The sequence below is a fragment of the Ixodes scapularis genome, unplaced genomic scaffold, assembly GCF_016920785.2.
Source record: "Ixodes scapularis isolate PalLabHiFi unplaced genomic scaffold, ASM1692078v2 PGA_scaffold0__279_contigs__length_252992795, whole genome shotgun sequence".
Lineage (NCBI taxonomy): Eukaryota > Metazoa > Arthropoda > Arachnida > Ixodida > Ixodidae > Ixodes > Ixodes scapularis.
In genome coordinates this window covers 200,435,088-200,455,365 of record NW_024609835.1, presented here as the reverse complement: position 1 = coordinate 200,455,365, position 20,278 = coordinate 200,435,088, and the positions used below count along the sequence as shown (strand labels likewise).

General features: G+C 44.0%; 1 protein-coding gene across 1 annotated transcript in view; it reads left to right on the top strand.

The window, feature by feature from the left end:
* The window catches only part of LOC8043461 (roundabout homolog 3), a 182,638-nt gene that overhangs the window by 127,993 nt on the left and 34,367 nt on the right, over positions 1–20,278 (top strand). The window contains exons 7-8 of the mRNA XM_042293861.1: positions 11,817–12,125; positions 18,030–18,158. Coding sequence (XP_042149795.1) covers positions 11,817–12,125; positions 18,030–18,158 — 438 coding nt within the window. The remainder of the gene's footprint in view (positions 1–11,816; positions 12,126–18,029; positions 18,159–20,278) is intronic.

Here is a 20,278-nt window from a genome sequence, read left to right as displayed (position 1 = left end):
AGCTTCAGCTCGATCCGATGCCTTATTACAAAGTGGTAAGTGATTTTCTGAAAAGTTCACTGGGAAAATGGCGGCCGACGGAGTTTTCGGGTACACGGGGCTCTACGTTATTAGGAACCGAAAACGGTAAAAAATGGGCTCCATTTTCCATTAAACTTTTTAGAAAATCACTTATAACTCTTGATTAATTTATCAGATCGGGCTGAAACTTTGGTTGTGGCCTCCAGCGCTACCTTTGGGCGGAGAATGAGTGTTCGGCGATGCCTAGTTTATAGTTGCGGTAAAAAAAAAACCTGTAAATGATTTTTTGTGACAGCCTGTATGCGTGAACCGGCATGGATAGGCCCACAATGAAGCCCAAACAACGTCTCCAGAGATCTGTGATTCAGAAGTATTTATTAAAAATTTGAATTCTCTTACTACCGGCATCTCCAGCATTGTATGCGTGACGCATACTATGATTATTTACAAATGGGCAAACAGACGCCTACTGAGCTACTCACACTGAACGTTGTAACGCGGCTTTGTAAACATGGAGGTGTTCGAATGCCACCTGGGTGCTTTCAGAAAAGCTGGGCCGACCAAGTCTGGTGATCATTTTTCATTCTTACGAAACAAATATATTTTATATACTCCATGCCCATCAGAACAAAACCAAAAAACTGTTCTTGTCTTTGCGGGAAAAAATGTGAAACACACTCTCAGTGCGAGCAACTCCTCGCAAATTGCGCGAAGTAGGCATTTCGGGCAACCCTCCCCGAAACACTGTCGCGGTTTCGGCTCTACTAATATTTAGTCACAAGCTACGTATAAGTAGGATTGACTCAAACTATATGTAGTAAGTGCCGACGATGTTAATTTCCAGAGAAAAATCGGAAATAGGGCACATTCCGCAAAAATACCTAGATTTTATTTTTATTATTTATTTTGCATTTATAAATACAAAAAAAATTAAAACTTTTCGAGCTTGTTGTCCTGTATCTTTTTAATATTGGCTTTAAATACTGTCGTCTTGTGTAGTGGAACAAATCTATGAGAAATGCTCAAACGGGGCCATTTTAATAGTTATGATATATTTTGAAACTCAAATAAACAAAAGATCACCTTTGATTTAGTTTAACTCTTCCACATCAAGGCCAATGATGTGTACTAATTGAATCTGCAAAAACATGTTGCATTATGTTTGCGAGTTTGAATTTATTAAGAAAGAAATAAGACCAAATTGAGGCTACCGCAATACCGTGAGTGTAGAAACGCATAGGTGACAAATTCATAATTTTTACGAAGTGTAAAAACGGTCGATAGTGATCGAAAAAACACATTTACGGCACAGAAGTGGACGATGGTTTTAAAGTTGGAATTTTTATTGAGTTTTTATTGAAGTGTCGGAGAAAATGCGCGGCGGTTCGGAGCGATCGAGACGTACTGTCATGTCGTATGCTTCGCAGGGCCTGTTTTCAATAGCCGGCGTGTTGGGTCTCTGCGTACGCCATGCCACGTATTGGGCAGGAGATTGAACTACAGAGGCGCTTTATTGAGCTCTTGTCTCCACAGCCCGGTGATTACTAACACAGCATAAGAAGAAATTTAACATCGCCTAGCACGGTCTGGGCACGAGCACTTCGCTCTGAACAGTTCTTTTGGTCGTACGAGGTTCGGCCTTCAAATCGCCGCTTTCAATTTCGCTGATCATAGACAAACCAGAACATCTGTTTTGTTGCCCCAGAGCTGAAGCGCACCGCTAAAGGCGTGAGTGTTCGATCTCCTCCCCAATAGAAAGGCGGCTCCGCTGAACACATGTTTTGCCTGGCCCTAAAATGATAAGGCGTAGCGGAACCGGCCCGCCTCTTTACAGAATTCTGGCCGCCGCCACTGTGGACCGTGAAACGCAAACAGAAAGCAAGCACTGAAAAAAAAAAAGTGATTGCACTGACAGGACACTTCCGAGATAACGTTCGCTTTCAGTTGCCTTTCTCGTGGACCATCCGGTGGGCGCTTCGTAAGAATCGTCCGTGAGTAGTCCATACGCCTAGCGGCTCTCCGCGTTTCGACGGCTGAATCGTACAGCTTAAAGCAAGCGTTCTGCGCTGACTATCTCAACAAGCGCAAACAAAAACGAATATATATATTAAAAAAACTTTTACAGTGAGAAGGATTCAGACGTCGCTTTGCTAAAAAAGCATATGCCAGAAGCAGCTCACTCCATCCGAGATGCCGCCGTTTTGTGTCAGAACTGCTTCAGTGGCTTCAAGCAACTCGCCAAAGAATTTCCAGAGACCTCTGAGCCTGGAAAAAGTTTTGTTCCCCAAAAAAGTAGGCGTCTAGCATATCAGACTCGTTCAGTCAACAGAAATATTACCACTGAAATCACGGACTGAGTTGAAATCGCTTTGTCGGAAGCCTTACGTAAGGCGGAAGCAGAAGATTGAGAGCGTTCTCGTTAAGGAAATTTCATCAAGCCTTACTACGGTACAATGCTGGAACGTCGTTCCGGAGTTGTTCATCAACCTAAGGGATGCCGAATGTAATCCCTGGAGAAGGGGAACAAGAGGGACAAAGGACAAACATAAATCTCCAAACACATTGTCTCAAAACTTATATCAGAACGTTTCCTAACCTGTTTTCCTTCATACTCTTGCTCCTTGAAAAGGTTACTGTCTCGTGGATGGCACAAACCGATGCCCCGGTGGCGTTGTCTCAGCGAGCTTGCGCGCGGGGGCCGCCGCCGACCGATCGCCGTCTAGCCGGGCTCGCGGCGCGACATTTTCCTGTACTCGGCCGGGAGCCCGAAAGGTGTACTCGAAGCGTGGAAACGGCGTCATGTAACGAAAGAGAGAGGGCATCTACACCACAAACAGGCAAAAGGCAATGCAAAGGCGTGCGCGAACGTAAACAACGGTAGACAAGTACCTTTACTCACCGCTATAAAATGCGTCCCGCAAGCTCAGTAATCCGCAGCCGTATCCCTTTCCTGCCACTCGTACTTTCTTTAACTTGACGGCTACTATCTTTCGCGGGGCAGGCTAACGAAACCATCGTCGGGATTCGTAGCAATTGCTGCAGCCGAGCGCGGCGCGGTTTACCATTGCTCTCCCAGCAAAGGGCCGTCGAGTCGATCACCAGCATAGTGGTTACCGGCGTTCGACGTCATCATGTGACTAAGGTGCAAGGCATGTATACATCTTGGCACAACATTTCGTGTGCACGTACTGCGCTAGCATCAAGTTTGTGGCTTAAAATAAAATCCACTGGAAAAATAAGAAGTGCTGAAGACATTCGTGAACGGAATATATGTGACCATTCATCTACGAAGTGGTTTATCGGCCAGTGCAGCACATGCCCAACAACTGAAACCCTTACGGCGCATGCCCTGGATGTCCCACATGATGATGAAGTGTTATCCGCAGCCTGGGGGAAAGGAGAGCCGAAAATAAAAAAAAAAGTCCTGCCACGTTTGTGGAACACCTTCGAGACTTCCTGAGAAAATGCATGCCGTATAAAATTGTTCGACGTGAGCCGGGAAAAATGATAAGTGAAGCAAAACAATTCCTAGAGAAAGGTAATGTCCTGCTCTATTTTAGAGCGCAGCTCTTAGGGGCCCGTTTCCGGCTTGAGCGGCGTCGGCGTCGCCGTCGGCGTAACCGCAACCCTCGTAACCCTCGTGAGGGTTACGAGGGTTACGAGGGTTAATCTCATGAGGGTTACCCTCACGAGGATCACGAGGGCCACGAGGGTTACTTACCCTCGTAACCCTCACGAGGGTTACTAACCCTCGTAACCCTCAAAAGGGTTACCTTCACGAGGGTTACTAACCCTCGTAACCCTCGTGAGGGTTACAAGAGTTAGTAATCCTCGTGAGGGTAACCCTCGTGAAGGTAACCCTTTTGAGGGTTACGAGGGTAACCCTTTTGAGGGTTACGAGGGTTAGTAACCCTCGTGAGGGTAACCTTCACGAGGGTTACCCTCACGAGGGTCACGAGGGTTATGAGAGTTACCATCACGAGGGTTACTTACCCTCGTAACCCTCACGAGGGTTACGAGGGTTAGTAACCCTCGTGAGGGTAACCTTCACGAGGGTTACCCGCACGAGGGTCACGAGGGTTATGAGAGTTACCCTTACGAGGGTCACGAGAGTTACCCTCACGAGGATCACGAGAGTTACCCTCACGAGGGTCACGAGAGTTGCCCTCACAAGGGTTACTAGGGTTACCCTCACGAGGGTCACGATGGTTACCCAGGTCAAGTGACCCCCCTGGGGTCACGTGACCTGGGGATACCCCCCGAGGTCACGTGACCCCCGTTGACGTCGTAGCCACTGATGACGTCATCAGTGACGTCACTGATGACGTCACCGGCATCCGCATCGTCATCATCATCCTGATGGCGTCATCAGTGATGCTACTGATGACGTCATCGGCATCGTCACGTGGCCCCAGGTCACGTGACCCCCCGACGTCACGTGACGCCCAAAGGTCACGTGACTCCCACAAGGTCACGTGACCCCCAAGGTCACGTGACCTTCCGCCCCCCGAGGTCACTTGACCCACCCCCCAGTACCCTTCCCTCCTCCTCCTCAAGAGCTGCGCTCTAATTCGGCGTTACAGGGAGTTGTAAACGGCTTTCATTTTTTATTTCGCAGAAAACTGGAAAGTGTTCCTGCTTGATGAACTTTAGTCATATCACTGGCAAAAGACGCAAGCTTCTATCCTCACATACCTGGTGACAACGAAAAAAGAACGCGTAGCTGCGTCTTCATCAGTGATGACCTCAGCCACGATTGCGCCCATGCATGCTACGCCGTTGCGAAAATTCATGAGTGGCTTGAGGACGCTGCACGGCTGTACGCGCATGTGACGTACAGTGCGCCGCAATATGAAAGACCCACTGGGGAGCGCGTGGCTGAGGCGGTGGCTGGCGAGGGCGCTGCGAGCGGTCCGGGCAATTCTATTCTGCATCGAGGGGAGGACGCGCACTCGGGGCTCAGCACAAACTGATAAGCCCGTTGCGCTTTAGCTGAGCCTCGAGTAAGCGTCCTCCCCTCGAAGCAGAATAGAACTGCCCGGAGCGCTCGCAACGCCCCCTCCAGCCACCTCATCGGCCACGCGCTCCTAGTGAGTCTTTCATATTGCGGCGCACTGTGCATCAGTGACGGTGTGGCAAATCATTTTAAGAACCAGCGTGAACTCCATGAGCTCACGAATCCAACTACCTGTCGGTCAAATGACGATTTAAGCTACTGGTTGGGCATGGCAAGAACACCAGCGATGGGATTGGAGGCCACGTCACACACACCATGCAGCTCCGAGCTGCATGGTGGCAGGCCCTCGACGATTGAAAATTTTCAATCGCCGAGGGCCTGCCACATCACCTATTAAGTGTGCGTAAAATATGGTGGACATCCTCAAAACAAAATTACCGAATGTAGCACTAATTCGCCTGCCAAGGCCTCAGGTGCAGGTGCTAAGGAAAATGAAAACGAGAAACTGGGATACCGTCCGGCTAGTGCCTCAAATTCGATCCTGGCATTTCTGGCAGTGAACACGCGTCAGCCCGCTGCGGCACGAATTGCTGGTACCAAGGACGGGAGCATCTACAAAGAAGCAACTTCGGAAATAAAGGCTCACTTCCACCAGCGTCTGGGAGCAGTGCGGCTGCAACAAATGTCGCACAAACCTGATGACAAAGAATTATAAAAACAATTTTACGCAAGGGGTACCCTTCAGTATTTTTCTTCACTTCGCGTTTTACGGCCTGTGGGTACTGTTAAGGAGTGGAACCACTGACCTGCACTGCAGACCACAGCACCCGGGCACTTATCCACGACCAACTCTGTACTTAAGACCACTCCATCTGGAAACACAACAGCACGCACCTCCGGAGGGCCGAGTTTCAATAGCGCCTCATAGCGGGGCCTAGAACTCGGTCTTTTTTCCGAATTTTTCCGCGCTGCACAAGGTTGTGTTGACCAACGTTACTGGAGCAAGCTCAGTTTCACAGCTCCGCCTGCGACGTGGGCCCAGTGGAGGTCACGAGAACTAGCAGCGCTGCGGTCGAGCCTTGCTTCCGGGTTGTCTAGCCTCCAAGTTTGAATAGCAATACTTCAGCTTGGGCGAGTTGTTGATTTATACTAACACTTCACAGCGCACGGAATCAGATGCACACAAAAATGAAGTTCAAACACTCAAAGAAAGAACACTCACAATGCACTGACTCTATCGCTGTGGTATATGACACTTCATCTTCATCATTTTTTTTCTTGCTATTATACCCATGGAAGCAAAAAAAAAAATGAAGAAAAGAAAAAAAGTAAAGCTCTCAACGCGGTGGTAGTAGACGACGCTCAAGACAGGGAAGCAAGATCCGACTGCAGCGCCGCTAGTTCTCGTGAGCGCCACCTGGGCCACTCGCCTCTGCAGGCGAGAATAGGGAGCTGCGAAACTGAGCTTGCTTTAGTAACGTTGGTGTTGACCTCTATGACGTTGCCGGCGCGCGGGCGCAGCTATTACCATCTGGTGTTGGCTGCGAAAACTGAAAAAAAGCAAACTAATTAACGAATTGACTCCTTCAGTATCCTTTACACATAGAAAACTTTTTATTGCGTGAACGAGCTTCAAACCAGAAAGCGCGATCAGCTGGCACGCACCCACGGATAACAGAAAAACCCGATGAAGAAGGAGTTAGATAGGAGGACCGAGTTTTCGTGCCGCCTAGTGAGAACGCCTCTCATTAGGCGGTGCTAAAATTCGGCCCTCAGCCGGGAGCAGGCTCTTCCATAGGGAGGTCCCAGATGGAGTGGTCGTAGGTATAGAGTTGGTCGCGCCTTTACCATCCGCAAACATGCCACGGCGCGAGACTTCTTTTTCATCAACTACCATTGAAAGACTCGCTCCATCCTGAACAACTGGCTGCAGCCAAATTGCTGTCGCCACCACCTCCTGCACTACCAATCAATGGGACCGAAGGCTGCGCAAGCCACGACGTGCGTCAATGGACCGGATATAAAAACGGGAGCTCGAGACCAGGGGACCGCGCGACCAGGGGAACGCTCGGTCCGGTAGAGCCGAGAGCTAACATTCATTCCCTTATCGTTTTAATTATATCATCTAAAACCCTACCCTGCCTTGACGTTGCTGCGTTCTCGTTCCTCCCTCGGGAACCTTACAGTACATGTTCAAAGCTAAAGACGATAAACACAGTTCATCTCCGTGGTGTGAAATGGTTCTGAGATCCTATTATCCCTCCGAAGGCGACTGCGCACGGTGGGGAGAAACGTGACACTCGGGCCCGACCGGCGCGCTCCGTTGTTTACACCAACGCGCGCCGCCGAGCCACGTGGAGTGCGCTAGGGTGGATCGACGTCTTTATGTTTAGGGTTATGCCATTCTTTCTAGATTACGATGCCTACAGCACGCACTCACAGTCGAAACACGAAGAAATCGCCGAACACAAAATGCCGTCACTGTAAAGAGCTCTTAGAGGGAAGGGAGGCGCCCTTTCATGTGTTCCAGCAAAAACAAATACACAAAAGCGTCGGGAACAAAATGGTCAGTTGTAATCACACTAAGCGAAGCGCATACAATGGTGCTTTGCTTAGTGTGGTGCGCGCTCTGCCTACCGTCCGCCTCACGGGTGCCTGCCAGAAGGTCCGGCCGCGTTCCACAGGCACACCGCGGCCGCGGCTCCAATGCCGTGAGGAGGCGCCGCTTCGCCACGCCATATCGTGTTACCACCAGGCAAAAAGCTGTGATAAACATGTGTTAAGCGGAGCCGTTCCGGTCGCTTCCTTTTACGCAGGCTTGTGCTCGTTGTTTGAAAAATGTAATGGATTACAATTACAAATTACCAAGCCTGATGGATTACCATTACAAATTGCCAAGCCTAATGGATTACCATTACAAATGACTGTTGCTGAAAAGTAACGGATTGCTTTACTCGCTACGTTACAAATTACTTTCACGTTAATTTTTCTGTACACTTGTTCAGAAAACAATAGAAACCATTTTCTTATTTAAAAATGTTCCGGAACACTACTTCTCATTTCTCATACGCCCGTATTATGGTAGTCCTCGAAAAAAATAGAATATTATAATTAAGGGAAAGAGTGTAGGTGCACTCCGTTCAAGTGTAAGCTGACAAGGCACCGAAAGCTGCAACCACACCCGCCATCCCGCTAGCTTACAGCCTCCGGAAATGATCCCTGGAATGGTGCATACAAAGCTAGCGGTGCGCATGCTCAGTAGCAGCGTCTACCTCCACCACGAGATTCGGAGTTCAAGAAGCGATCTACCAAAATCACCTTCCTTTCGACTCGGGTGTTTCGCCTTTTACTCACAAGAAAATAAATACTCCACTTGGTTCTAACGTAGCAATTTATAGCCATTGCAGAATGCAGGTGTCCCAGCTTACCTTGATGTGTTTTCGTAGAAGAGATTTTGTTGGTCTTGCTGACGTCAGTGTGTTTTATGACAAGCAAAGTATGCACTGAAACTCTAGTTTTCCGTTCTCCTTAATGCCCTGAATTTTTAGCATCTCATTAAGGGATGGCCATGGAGACGACGGACACTCCATGACCGAAAATTCGACCAGACAGAGAAAAAGTGGCGGTTACGGGTTATCGATTATGCATCGGTTCTCACTTTCATACCAATATTCGTAGAGGCGAGGGGAGGGGAGGTCTTAGACAGCAAGAAAAGCGGTGGCCATCGGCCTCACAAAACAATAGAGGATCACACCACTTTTACGCGTTCTATCTCTCTCTCTCTGTCAGCACTCCTTAATTGGCCTTGCCACCCCCCCCCCCCCCACCCTTTATGTTGGCAGTTGACGGTAAAGTGAAGAGTGGACTCGACCACCATGCCCAGACAAGTAAATCAAAAGAAGTCTTTTCCGTACCCTCAAAGACGATGTTCTTAGCCTCGCGCTGGGCGCCTTTCCGCCGTGCCTCAAGAGCGTGCTAGAATACATAAGCGCACACTAAAGAAAGAGACAATTCGACCCCCTAGCGCGAGGCTATATTGTCCATTCCGCGAGTTGTGAACCCGCGAAAATGTGTACGGTCCCACGTTTGATGTCTGCAGGTGGCGGGAGACGTTGAAAAAGTTGGAAAGGGTGAAACGTTGTAAAAGACAAAAACAAATAAAACGAAGAGTTTTTTCCTGCCCGGGAGAAGAAAAACACGATGGAAGGCGACGAAGAGCCTACTCAGAGTTGTCTTACTTGATCTTTGTCTTTCGTATATTGGTACATGCATTGCCCGTTTTTCTGGTAGTTCTAGTGACCGGTCATACAAAACTACCGTGTTTTTTTGTCTATTCTCCCCATCTTGGTGTTTTTTTATTTTGTTGAACTTGCTTTTTTTATGCTGCAGAATGTTTTGCGCGTATTGGTCCAGTTACTCTACTATGCTCATATTTTTAGAAAGTAACGAATAATTAAAATAATCCGTCACCAATATTTTGTGAAGAAATTACATTACAAATTCCTTCCGAAAAAAGTAACGTGGCAATTACAAAAGTGCTTGGAAAAGTAACAGATTAAAAGTAATCCGTTTCTTGTAACGGATTACTTCCCCAGTCTGTTTTAATGTGGCGTACACAGATATCCTAAATGTCGGTTATTGAAAACGGGCCCTGCAAAGCATGCGACATGAGAGCCTCTCGCTCGCTCCAGACCGCACGAAATTTCTTCAATTCTTATACAAAAACGCACTAAGAATTCTTAATTTAAAACCACCGTCCGCCTCTGTACCGTCAATTTGTTTCTTTTTGACAACCCTCGAGCACTTTTACACTTTGTAAAAGTAATGAATTTGTCATCTATGGACATCTACAAGAACCATTCATGGTGCTGCGGTAGCCATATTTGGGTATATTTCTAGGTTTATAACTTCAAATGCACAAGAAATTTTGCAACATGATTTTGCAGATTCTGTTAGTACCTATCATTGCCTTAATGTGGAAGAGCTAAAAAAAAATCAAAGTCGGCCCTTTTTTTAGTTTCGAAATATCTCGTAGATATTAAAATGCCCCATTTGAGCATTTTTCATGTAATTGTTTTTGCTGCCCAGGACAACCACATGAAGCACCAATATTAACAAGGTACAGGACAACATGCTGGCAAAGTTTGAAAATACTGGAATATGTAGATTCGGAGAAAAAAAATGTAAGTGTTTTGGAGGGATGTGCAATGTTTGCGCATTTTCTTGAAATTAACAACGTCGATACTTAATGATAATCATTTTGAGCTAATTCGCCTTATACATATTTTGTCAGGAAATATTTCTAGGCCGGTAGCCATAAAGTTTCTTTGTTTTTGTTTTTGGGAGAGGTGATGCAGTTGCTAACTTCGCGCAATTCGCAGAACGCGCTTCGCACTGAGAGCATGTTTCTAATTTAGTTTTTCCGCAAGGATAAATTTTTTTTCACCAAAACAGATTTTGATTTTGTTCTCATGGACATTGAATCCGCACAATATTCTTTTTCGTAAAAATTAAAAATGGTGGCCGGGCATGGTCGGCCGAACTTATCGGAAAACACCCACCTAATTCCTTGCGGCTACATTTGTGGACAAGACGGTTACGCGTGAAACCAATAAGCCCCTTGGAAACGCGACGCGGTCCCGACATTTCCCATTAGGGCTAACTCCCTTAAATCCCCTAGAATCCATCTGATACTTTTTTGTGTGTGTGGCGGAGCGGTACAAACAGCTTGAAGATGGTATATCTCTAGTATCGGTTCCTTTATCGGTTTACGTTTATATTATATGAGGTGTTTGATTTAAATTCCAACGGAATGTATAATAAAATACTAGGTGAGCGTTGCACGAGTTCCGTGTTGCCCACGTATTTAGCGGACTCGGTGGACATTAGGTGAGGTGATAATTGTCGCGTTAAGATGGCTAATTAACCAATATCTTTTTAATAACTTTTGAAATTTGGTTTTCGGAGTCGTTGCTATTGCAGTATGCACAATAATTGCTGTTAAAAGCCACACAAATTAAAAATAAAAAATCATGCCAAAATGTATTTCATTTTTTTTCTGATTATCATGGAATAATTTTCCACGTTTTCTTTTTCTTCGCGCTGTTCATAAATTGCTCAAAATAAAGACGCCGCAGGCCCTGTACAAAGTGACACTTAGAAGAGTGACGCAGTGGTTTAAGTTACGTCGTCACTCCTGCCGTCCGCGCACTCACGAAGGCCATGCTGCCGAGATAGTGAAGACAAGATCGAAACGACTACACCACTATTCTATACATTATTGTCGTCTGGGATTGCGGCGCTTTTTTGCGCACAATTTTTTACCCGTCGAAGAAAATACAAAAATTGATAAATGATTATCTAAAAAATGTTACCTGTTTGCAAATCGAAATTCTTGACATTGGCCTGACATTTGGTACTAATTCCAGTTGATACTGGAATTGGAATATGCCACCAAAGACATAATAATTACAAATTTAACTAACGGGTTTAAGTTCATTAGTCAACTTACCCTAACGATCATCCCCTCCCCTAATGTCTGCTGAGCCTGAAAACACACATGGTGAAATCGACACCCGTCTTTCACCCCATTTAAAAATAATATATATATAAATATATATATATATGCTCGAATTAGAATAAAACACTCATTCCACTTGTATGTTCGAGCAAAAGGAAACCGTGCAATCGATAGTCAGCTCTGTATATGTGTATTCCTTCTCCTAGCCTATGTGCTTTCCTTTGCGCTGGCTGTTATCCGTGTAACATGTACCGACTTTCTCAACTACAAACCTCTCTACGAATCATCGCTTTGCTTCTTCTCTTCTTTCCCCAAAAGGTCTGCCGGACTCCGTGATCAACTGCTCCCAGATCAACGCCACCGAGAGCGGCATGTCCCTAGAGTGCGTGGAAGGGCCCTGGGACGGGGGCATGTCCTCCCCGGTGTTCGTCGCCGAGGTGTACGACCTCGAGTCCGGGAGCCTGAAGTCCAACCTGAGCTCACTGCCTGGCACGCCCGCTTTCGTCGTCCGCGGTCTGCCCGGAGGCGCCAGCTTCAGGGTCCTGGTGTACGCGACCAACGGAAAAGGACGTAGCGCCCCATTCATTCTCATGGCCCATACGCTGAGGCCTGCAGAGAAGTTTACCGGTGAGCACGTGCCACTCGGTCAAACTTGGTTCGGTTCGTACATGGTTGACGGGAAACATGACGCACACAACGCCCAACGGTTAAAAAGTGACGTGTGCAAACTTTAATGGTCAGTTTCTTTCCCGGAGAAACTCTCAGTTGAAATTCAAAACCTTGCTTGAAGTAATCTCTTAATCATCCTGTGTAGTACACGAGACTGGCGTAGAGAAGACCAGAAAAGTTCCAGTAAGAAAAGATTAAAATAAACAAGCAACTAACCTTTTTTTATTTTTTCGAGTATGAAATGTCTTACTTTCTACCCTCAGGTTGGGGGACATTACAAAATATGATTAACTATCACCAGCTCGCCCACACACTCACGGTATTTTCGGAATCACTTAATATTTGCATCTTTTTTCACTCTATTTGTAGAAAAAAAAAAAAGGTCAGAATGGATCTAGAGCTTTAGAAACGTGAACTAAAATTAAAATAAAACTTGATTCAGAGGAAGCGACACTAAACAGAGAAAGCTACGAGCAAGGAAAGAAATAAGACACCTTAAAGGAAAAAAAAAGAACGCCGAACACCCATTGTGAACTGCAGCATACATTAAGCTGGCAATGTAGTACTAATTGGTGAACGAATAATAGTAAACTAGTTTCCTGAAAAAGTTCAAAGCGAACGAAAAAGGCGTATCCTGTAAACCGCGCATCGACGATCTGGACTTAAATGAGCCTGAGGAGAGCTTCGGAGAGCACCCCTTGCACTGCTGCAAACTATCGCGAGACGAAGGGAAGGTAGAGTTCCTTGTATGGCCTGGAAGACTCGAGTCTTCCAGACCGCGTCCGATAGAACGCATGAGCGACACGCTTTCTACGCTGTCGAGCTCTATTCCCCTGTCCCACTAGAGCGACAAACAGAAGCAAACGACAGCGACAAGAACCAAACTAGAGTATTTTGTTGATTTGGCAGGCTTTTGGAGTTAAGGCAGCTGTCCTCACACATGAGCCTCATGCACGCGAGGGCATCTATGGCAGGCTTGCAATCATTCGTGCTTACTTCCCGAGAACCGAACGACTAAACGTCTGCTGAACGCACCATGTGTTTGAACATGCAAGCTGCATGTGTTTGAAGCTTGTCGCTGTCGTTTGTTTGTTTGTCGCACTAGTGGTACTCGGACATTATGCTCCGCCGAGGAAGGGGGCTGCCTCCGACGCACCGATATACCGGATTCGCCAAGACAGAAGAGATGGCAGTCACCGTTGTGTCAAAAGCTGTCTACAACGATAGATGGCGGCAGCTACCCCTCCCAATTCAAAGAGGAAGACTCCGGGATTGTGCGCGTCCAGCCGTTCCACTACGAAAAATCTGTTGGCTTCAAGGCCATTGTTTTTTCTGTGGGTAAGATGTATTCTCTAGCAAAGTATTTCCCTTGGTCATTAGCTACCATTCGCGACGTTGGTGTAGCTACAAGCTATGAGTGCATTTTGGGACAGCGGAAAGGGAAACTGTGGCATGCATTACTAGAAGTCTATAAAATAATTCTATAACTGTAGAATATTTTTCACATGGTGAAGAAAGGTGTTGGATTATCTGCCGAGGCAGTTCCTTCCCGTTGCGGTTTCTTAGCCACGTAAATGAATGGGTCAATCAAATATCTTTATATAGAGGGTTGCGTTTACATAGTGTCATTATTCACGTCATCTTTTACGGTTCAGTCTGGCTGCACTTATTATTTGAAATTCATATCCGAGCTTTACAACTGTAATGCACGGTGTATTAGGAAACGTTGCTGAAGGATAACGCAATATCTATTTGCATCGTAGAACATATGCCTCTCCCCTCCTCCTTGGTGACTGAAGCAAGAGCTCCTTTGAAAGACAAATATTTTAAAATTTCCTCTTCTCCTCCGGATATATCGCTGGTGTTTATACCACTTGTGAGATTTGGTAGGCAATATTTATGCGCGAAGTCGTGAAATTTACTGCCCAATAAATTATCTGCGGGCGATGGTCATATGCACTGAGCCAGTTTTTTTTTTATAAATTTATGCATAAAGGTATCAGCAAAGTGTAGCCGAGAGCTTGCATGTCCAGGTTTGAACAACGGTTTTATCTATTAATAATTTTGAATTGATCGATATGAAAGGTCCTGTGCTTGAAAGATATGGTGGTGCATTAGTCTTAGAGCTTAAATAATTTGAATGCTGCCGTCGATATTACACTCGTGTTAGTACTTTTTTTCATCTTAATTTACGTAACATGCCAGAATAGTTCAGCTTAATATATTGGTTCACAGTGGCTTTCCCTGGTAATGCCAGGAACTAAAGTTGAAAAAACAGTGAGTGCTGGTGGGTATTGATCATGATGTAGAAAACCCGAGACTGTGGTAAAATCGGAGAAACTTGGTCGAAGAAGAAAGACAGGAAAAAGTACGTACTTTTCCCCTGTCTTTCTTCTTCGACCAAGTTTCTCTGCTTTTACCACAGTCTCGGGTTTTCTACATCACGAACTAAAGTTATTTTAAGTTTGGAGGAACTTGCACCATTGCATGCATGTTTATATGTTCGTTTTTAATCGGAAGTGAAGCCAATCAGCAAGTCGACATGAAATTATTGACGCTAACGACTATACCTCGAAAGGACTTTCACCTTGCGCGTAAATAACACAGGCTATGAAGACTGTGTGCTTGAAGGAAACCGAGGATACCCACCCTAATACCTTTTCTATTTTTTTTTTTTTTACGAAACGGCTGTTTTAAGCTTGAGAATTACGTTTTGCTTCAATCTCAGCGTCAAACACAAGACTTCGTCAAAACCTCTTAGGGTCGCACAAAAGTACTTTCCATCTCTCGCTAGTTCGTATAGTTGCATTTAAATTGTGTGCGGAAGCAACCATATACTAAATATTTTGGATTAGGGGTGTGTCTGCTGTGCCTATTCAAAATATTGTCCACGTAAAATTAATATAGTCGGATGATCTTTTAAAGTTTACCTCAATGTGCTTTGCTATGGTTACCAACATTCGTATCGGTGGTATTTCAAACTGGCTCTAATTTATCCAGTACCTCAGATTCCTATGATATCTACCCCTGTTTGACAGAATATCGGCTTGTTTCTATGACTGATAATTTCTCAAATTAAACGGGCGGATGTGCTCGTGCCTTATAATTTATAAACACTGCACTAAATCGTGGACAGATCGGAAAGAAACGCTGACTTCTAACTGAATATATATTGGAAGAACAGCCCCGTACATTCTCCGAAATCAAGACGCAAGATATCGTCACATGTTCATAGGGGAGTCCTCTTGATTATTTAGCGTCCAATTTAAAGACGTGTGGTGATTTCGCACGGTACGTGTTTTCTTCTTCTTGTGCTTTTGTTTGTAATGTTTAGTTAAAAGTCAGCTTATATCCCGTATATCTCTTTCCGTTTTGTCCCCGTCGTCTTGCGCGCTGCTTGATCTTTGTGATTCGGAAGCAACTCGCCCGCATCGCCACTTCGATCGCACGTGCCTACAACTAGATTGCGCAACCAAAAAAAATTGATTGGCGGTCGGAGCTTCGGGTCCCAATTAGGAAGGGAAAGTGTACGCATATCTTCAAAAGAAGCTTTAGAGTACTTTTTGCAGTAACCCCCCCCCCCCCCCCTTACCCCCCGCGTTTACTCCTCGAGACACGTGGAAGGAAAGCGAAAGTAAAGGCATAGATTCAAGCACGAAATACTTCGGCGCTCGTGGAGTACTGGCGCCATCTCTTAGAGGGATCGCAAACCATGCTCTTCGGCTACAAAACCTGGCATTCTTCCTAAGTTCTTGCTCTTCACCGGAACATACAATTCGACAATTCAAAGAGTTATTAAACTAAATCAAAAGCTTTTCTTCTTTTTAGCACCCTCATTTTAGGAACATAAGTGAACGTCCGCGAGCGTACTGCCTGTTCTAATGTGAAGATGGTATTACGGCGCTTCTCGTTTGAAAGGGCGAGTGGCGCCATCTTTTGGACATCCCCTGAACTAAGGCTGCTCTTCTTGATGCCTGTGGCGTTCTGGCTGCATCAAGTTCACGCAATGGCCAAGAGATGGCGAGTTTGTCGTGTTCTGTCCAGTTCTGTCGATCGGAGCATATGAGGTACTTTAGGTCTGTTTACCTCTTCCCCTTTCTCGGCCCACCACAATAAACAAATGTTTTGCTTTCGGAGGGAGCTCATGGGGCTCCACGCTTCCTAAAATATTTTTCTCGCACTCTGCAAGGCTTCAATGTCACAAAGATATTCTGAACCGGCTATGCACAAATTTAAATGTTTTAAACAAGTGGTGATATTTCAGGTATAAATAATTGCTCACTTCTTCTGAAGTCCAGGATTATAAAATTTCTAAAGCGCACAGAAGGACGCATAAAATATGAATTTGTAGAACCTAGTTGCTGGGATGTGTAAACTTTAGTCACGCATGAATGCTGAGTTAGGCCATTGCATTTTCTTTTAAGGTGTGCTTGGCATACATTCAAATAGCATAGCTGATACCTGAAGTAGAGGGGATGTAATAAAATAAACTCAACGTTTTACCAATATCAGGTTGTCTGCTACTAGTACTATTTCAGTACTCTTTAAGTGTAAAATACGAAACAGTGTTTGGCAGGAAAAAATATATCAAGTTGAAAACTATAAATATACTTTGAGTTTTCCTAGCGGTTGTGAAAAATGGATGTGGAAACTATAAGTTCGCTGTATTTCGTTTTAAAATATGACGTCCTGAAATGGCACTAATTTTGCCAGTGATTAACGTTCATGAGGTACATATTCAGAATGCCAAAGATGCCCATTTGCAACTACCAAAATATGTGCAAATTGCTTTACATTGCACGTTCTTGTTGCTTTAAAGGTTCACACAGCTTTCCAATATTCTGAAATTTCGAGCCAAAGGTGGTATGAATTCTAAGACATATATGTCAGTTTAGACAGCTATTCAGATACATATGTTCGTCCTCTAGTGACAACTTCCAGTCACTGAGGTATTATACTCCGAATTAGCACGAGCTGTCAATTTTTTTCAGTTGCCTTGGCAGTTGCGTGATCCTGACGTGCTTTGAAACTCTGCAGCCTTTTTTTTTTCTTCAGACAGGTTACATAATTTCAAAAAATGAAAATCCTTATGCAAGTTTCGTGTGTACTAGGTTTCACATTCTTGAGCCCACAACAATGGTGAACCATTCTATCTTAATGCAATACCTACTTTTAAAAGAGGCCTGTCCTAGTGCCTTGGTGAGATCTCTATAAGATTTTAGTGCCCTGTAGAGAGAAAATGGCACAAGGCAAGTACTACCACTGGGTTTAAATCATTGATCACGCAGTGGTAATCTCACGAATGTACGTCAGGACAGTGCTCTTTCTCATCAAGAGCGACAAGCGAAACAACAACAACAACAAAAGAACACTCTGTGAGAAAGCGAAGAGCGTGTGGAGATGAAGTAGTTTCGAAAATAATAAAACACGTCAATGTATAGGAGACAGTGGAGCACAAATCTTCAAATATTTGAAAGTGTTTTCCTTTTCTGTTGCCTTAATTATTTTATTCTTTCAATTTTATTGTCTCTACTTGTAAACTGCGAGAGCACAGCGCAGCTTTTAGCCAGAAGGGCTGAACTCGTATCCTGTTTATAACGCTACACTTATGTCCAATTTACTCAAACTCAGATTATATGTGCTACACACTGGGAGGTACCACAACAAATGACGAAAATGTCTAAGTCTGTTTCCAATATTTCAGAATATCGACTTTTCCTGACTACGGGATAATATTTGGCTTTAAAATGTTTTTTTTTTTTTAGTTGTCAACTTCGAGAAAAAAGGGGACTGTGTTTTTTTGTTTCTTTTTTCTACTCCGTGACTTTCTTTCTTACTCCAATCTCTCACTTTCCGTTGCAGCAGGTGTTCAGGGAATGATCGTAATCCGACCAGTGCTGGGAGTCCTCATTGGCGTCGTCATTGCACTGGTCATTGCTGCAATCGTCGTCATCATATTTATCCGCTGCAAAAAACATGGGCGAAGCAAAGGTAAGTACACCGGACGCGAGGGCGAGATCTTTCTTTAAACATAAATCATTTTGGTGTTTACCAACATGAACCACTGCTTGGGTCCCAAGCGACATCCGGTCGCTTTAACTTGACAAACCTGTGGAGCTCGCTTTGTCACCAGTGCTTGAAAGCATACATGCTGCACAGACAGAAAAGTTGGAGATTTAACGAGGGATTTCGACCGTACGATTTAACGTGTTGGAGGAGATAAGTTCGTTTCCATGACTATTCGAAAAAAATGAAAGAAGTCTCGCACTTCTGTATTTTTTTAGTGTTCTCCTGTAGAATTGGTGGTTAGATGTTTCATCGTCGTCTCAAGCAGTTGTGTGAAGGCGGGCTTTCTTTATTCTTTTTATAAACCGGAAGTCCGCTGGGACGTCAAAGACTCGAGCACTGCCTGGCGGCTTTTGCAAAGAAAGGGGTCATAGAACTTAAATATATTTGAGATGAAAATATGTATCTGAATTATGACTGCGAAACTGCAGTTGCGTATTCAGTGCATTTTTTTTTTCAACCACGAATACTAAACTTATTGACTTCAAAGCGCGCATTTGTCATAACGCCTTGATGACCTGAAAATATATATTACAGAAATATTACCGTTTCATTGTCAAATATAAGGAAAGCTAATCTTAACCATAATTCTTATTATCATACAATTATTAAAAATAAAATTGTTGATTCTCTACACCAGGCTAAACCCCCGGCCCTTTAATCTTATCAACTCCAGCTAGATCATCCACTCACTTGTCATTTTTCGAATGCTCAGTGTGAGCAACCAGAATATGTCTTTTTAGACGGACATTTGCAAACGGTATTTTTAATTCCCTTTCTGACAAAGTACCTTCTATAATGTCCTTACTGCAGGTAAGGTTCTTCTGCAAATAAATGAGTCCGTCCGGACAGCTGTGTACAGCTCCAACTAACCTATGTTTGATCGCAATTTTCTGCTTAACTACAGCACTATTAAAACCACATTCTTGTTTTTTTTTCTTTCCCTTTCGGAGAATCTTACGGTTTTAGTTAAACATATACTGTTTGATTGTGATTATGGGATTTATTATTTGATGTTACTTATCTTTCGAAACGGCAACACGTTTGTTAGGGGAATCATGTTGCAAGTCGGTTAATAAATATATTATTGTCGATATCTTGTGATATTTTAAAACTATTTTATTTGTCGTCAAGCTCTCCATTGACCATAAGCATATTTTTATAGTGAAAATGATGTTTGTTGAACACATTGTTTCAAAAAACAGTATCAACATCATTTTATTGTAAATTATATTTGTTTATATTATAACGGCAAATTTCTTCTACTCTTTGTTATTTCTTTTTGTTGTGTTTTGACCTTTCAATAACAACGCTTCGTTTTTTAGAGATAATTACCGTATTTATCTGCTTTTTAACGTTCTAAAAATCGCTTTTGTTCTATTATGATGTCCAGAGGTCACCGAACCCGTTACAAGCACAAGTATTACAACGTAATATGAAACTCATCATAACAATTTCAACAGTGGAAGGTGGAAAGATGCTGAACCTTGCTATAGGAACCGCTAACTGTAGCAGCAGTCAGTTCTCACTCATGAGCTAATGTGTACTATGGCATGTTTGCTGCTCTTTTTAGTTGTAGTTCTAATATGTAAAATTTTTACCTAATTACCTTACACCTTAGGTAAGCACGTAAAGGTTGCTTTAAAGTAGGTATATGTGGATGTTTTTTTTTTATTTACAGTACTTATGAAAACTAAAATATAAAATTTGTTTGCGCACACAATAGTTAGCTGTTTATAAAAGAAAATTCATCGGTATCAAAGTAAATATTTAGTTACAATCCGCTTTATAGTATTTACTATTGTCGCAAACAAACAATGTAACGTATTGTCTTTTTAAATATCTTTATCCCCTGCTTTTTTTTTTTTTTAATACCCAAGTAATTCATATTGCGGCATGAGCATTTCAGCATCCAACTTCTGGCGGAACGTGTTAAGGTATGGGGACCAGAATAGCCTTATAACATGGTGTGGAATCCTGTATCACTTAGGCTTCTCTACAGTTTTGTTTTACATATTCGATTTGGTTCTATGACTTATATACCC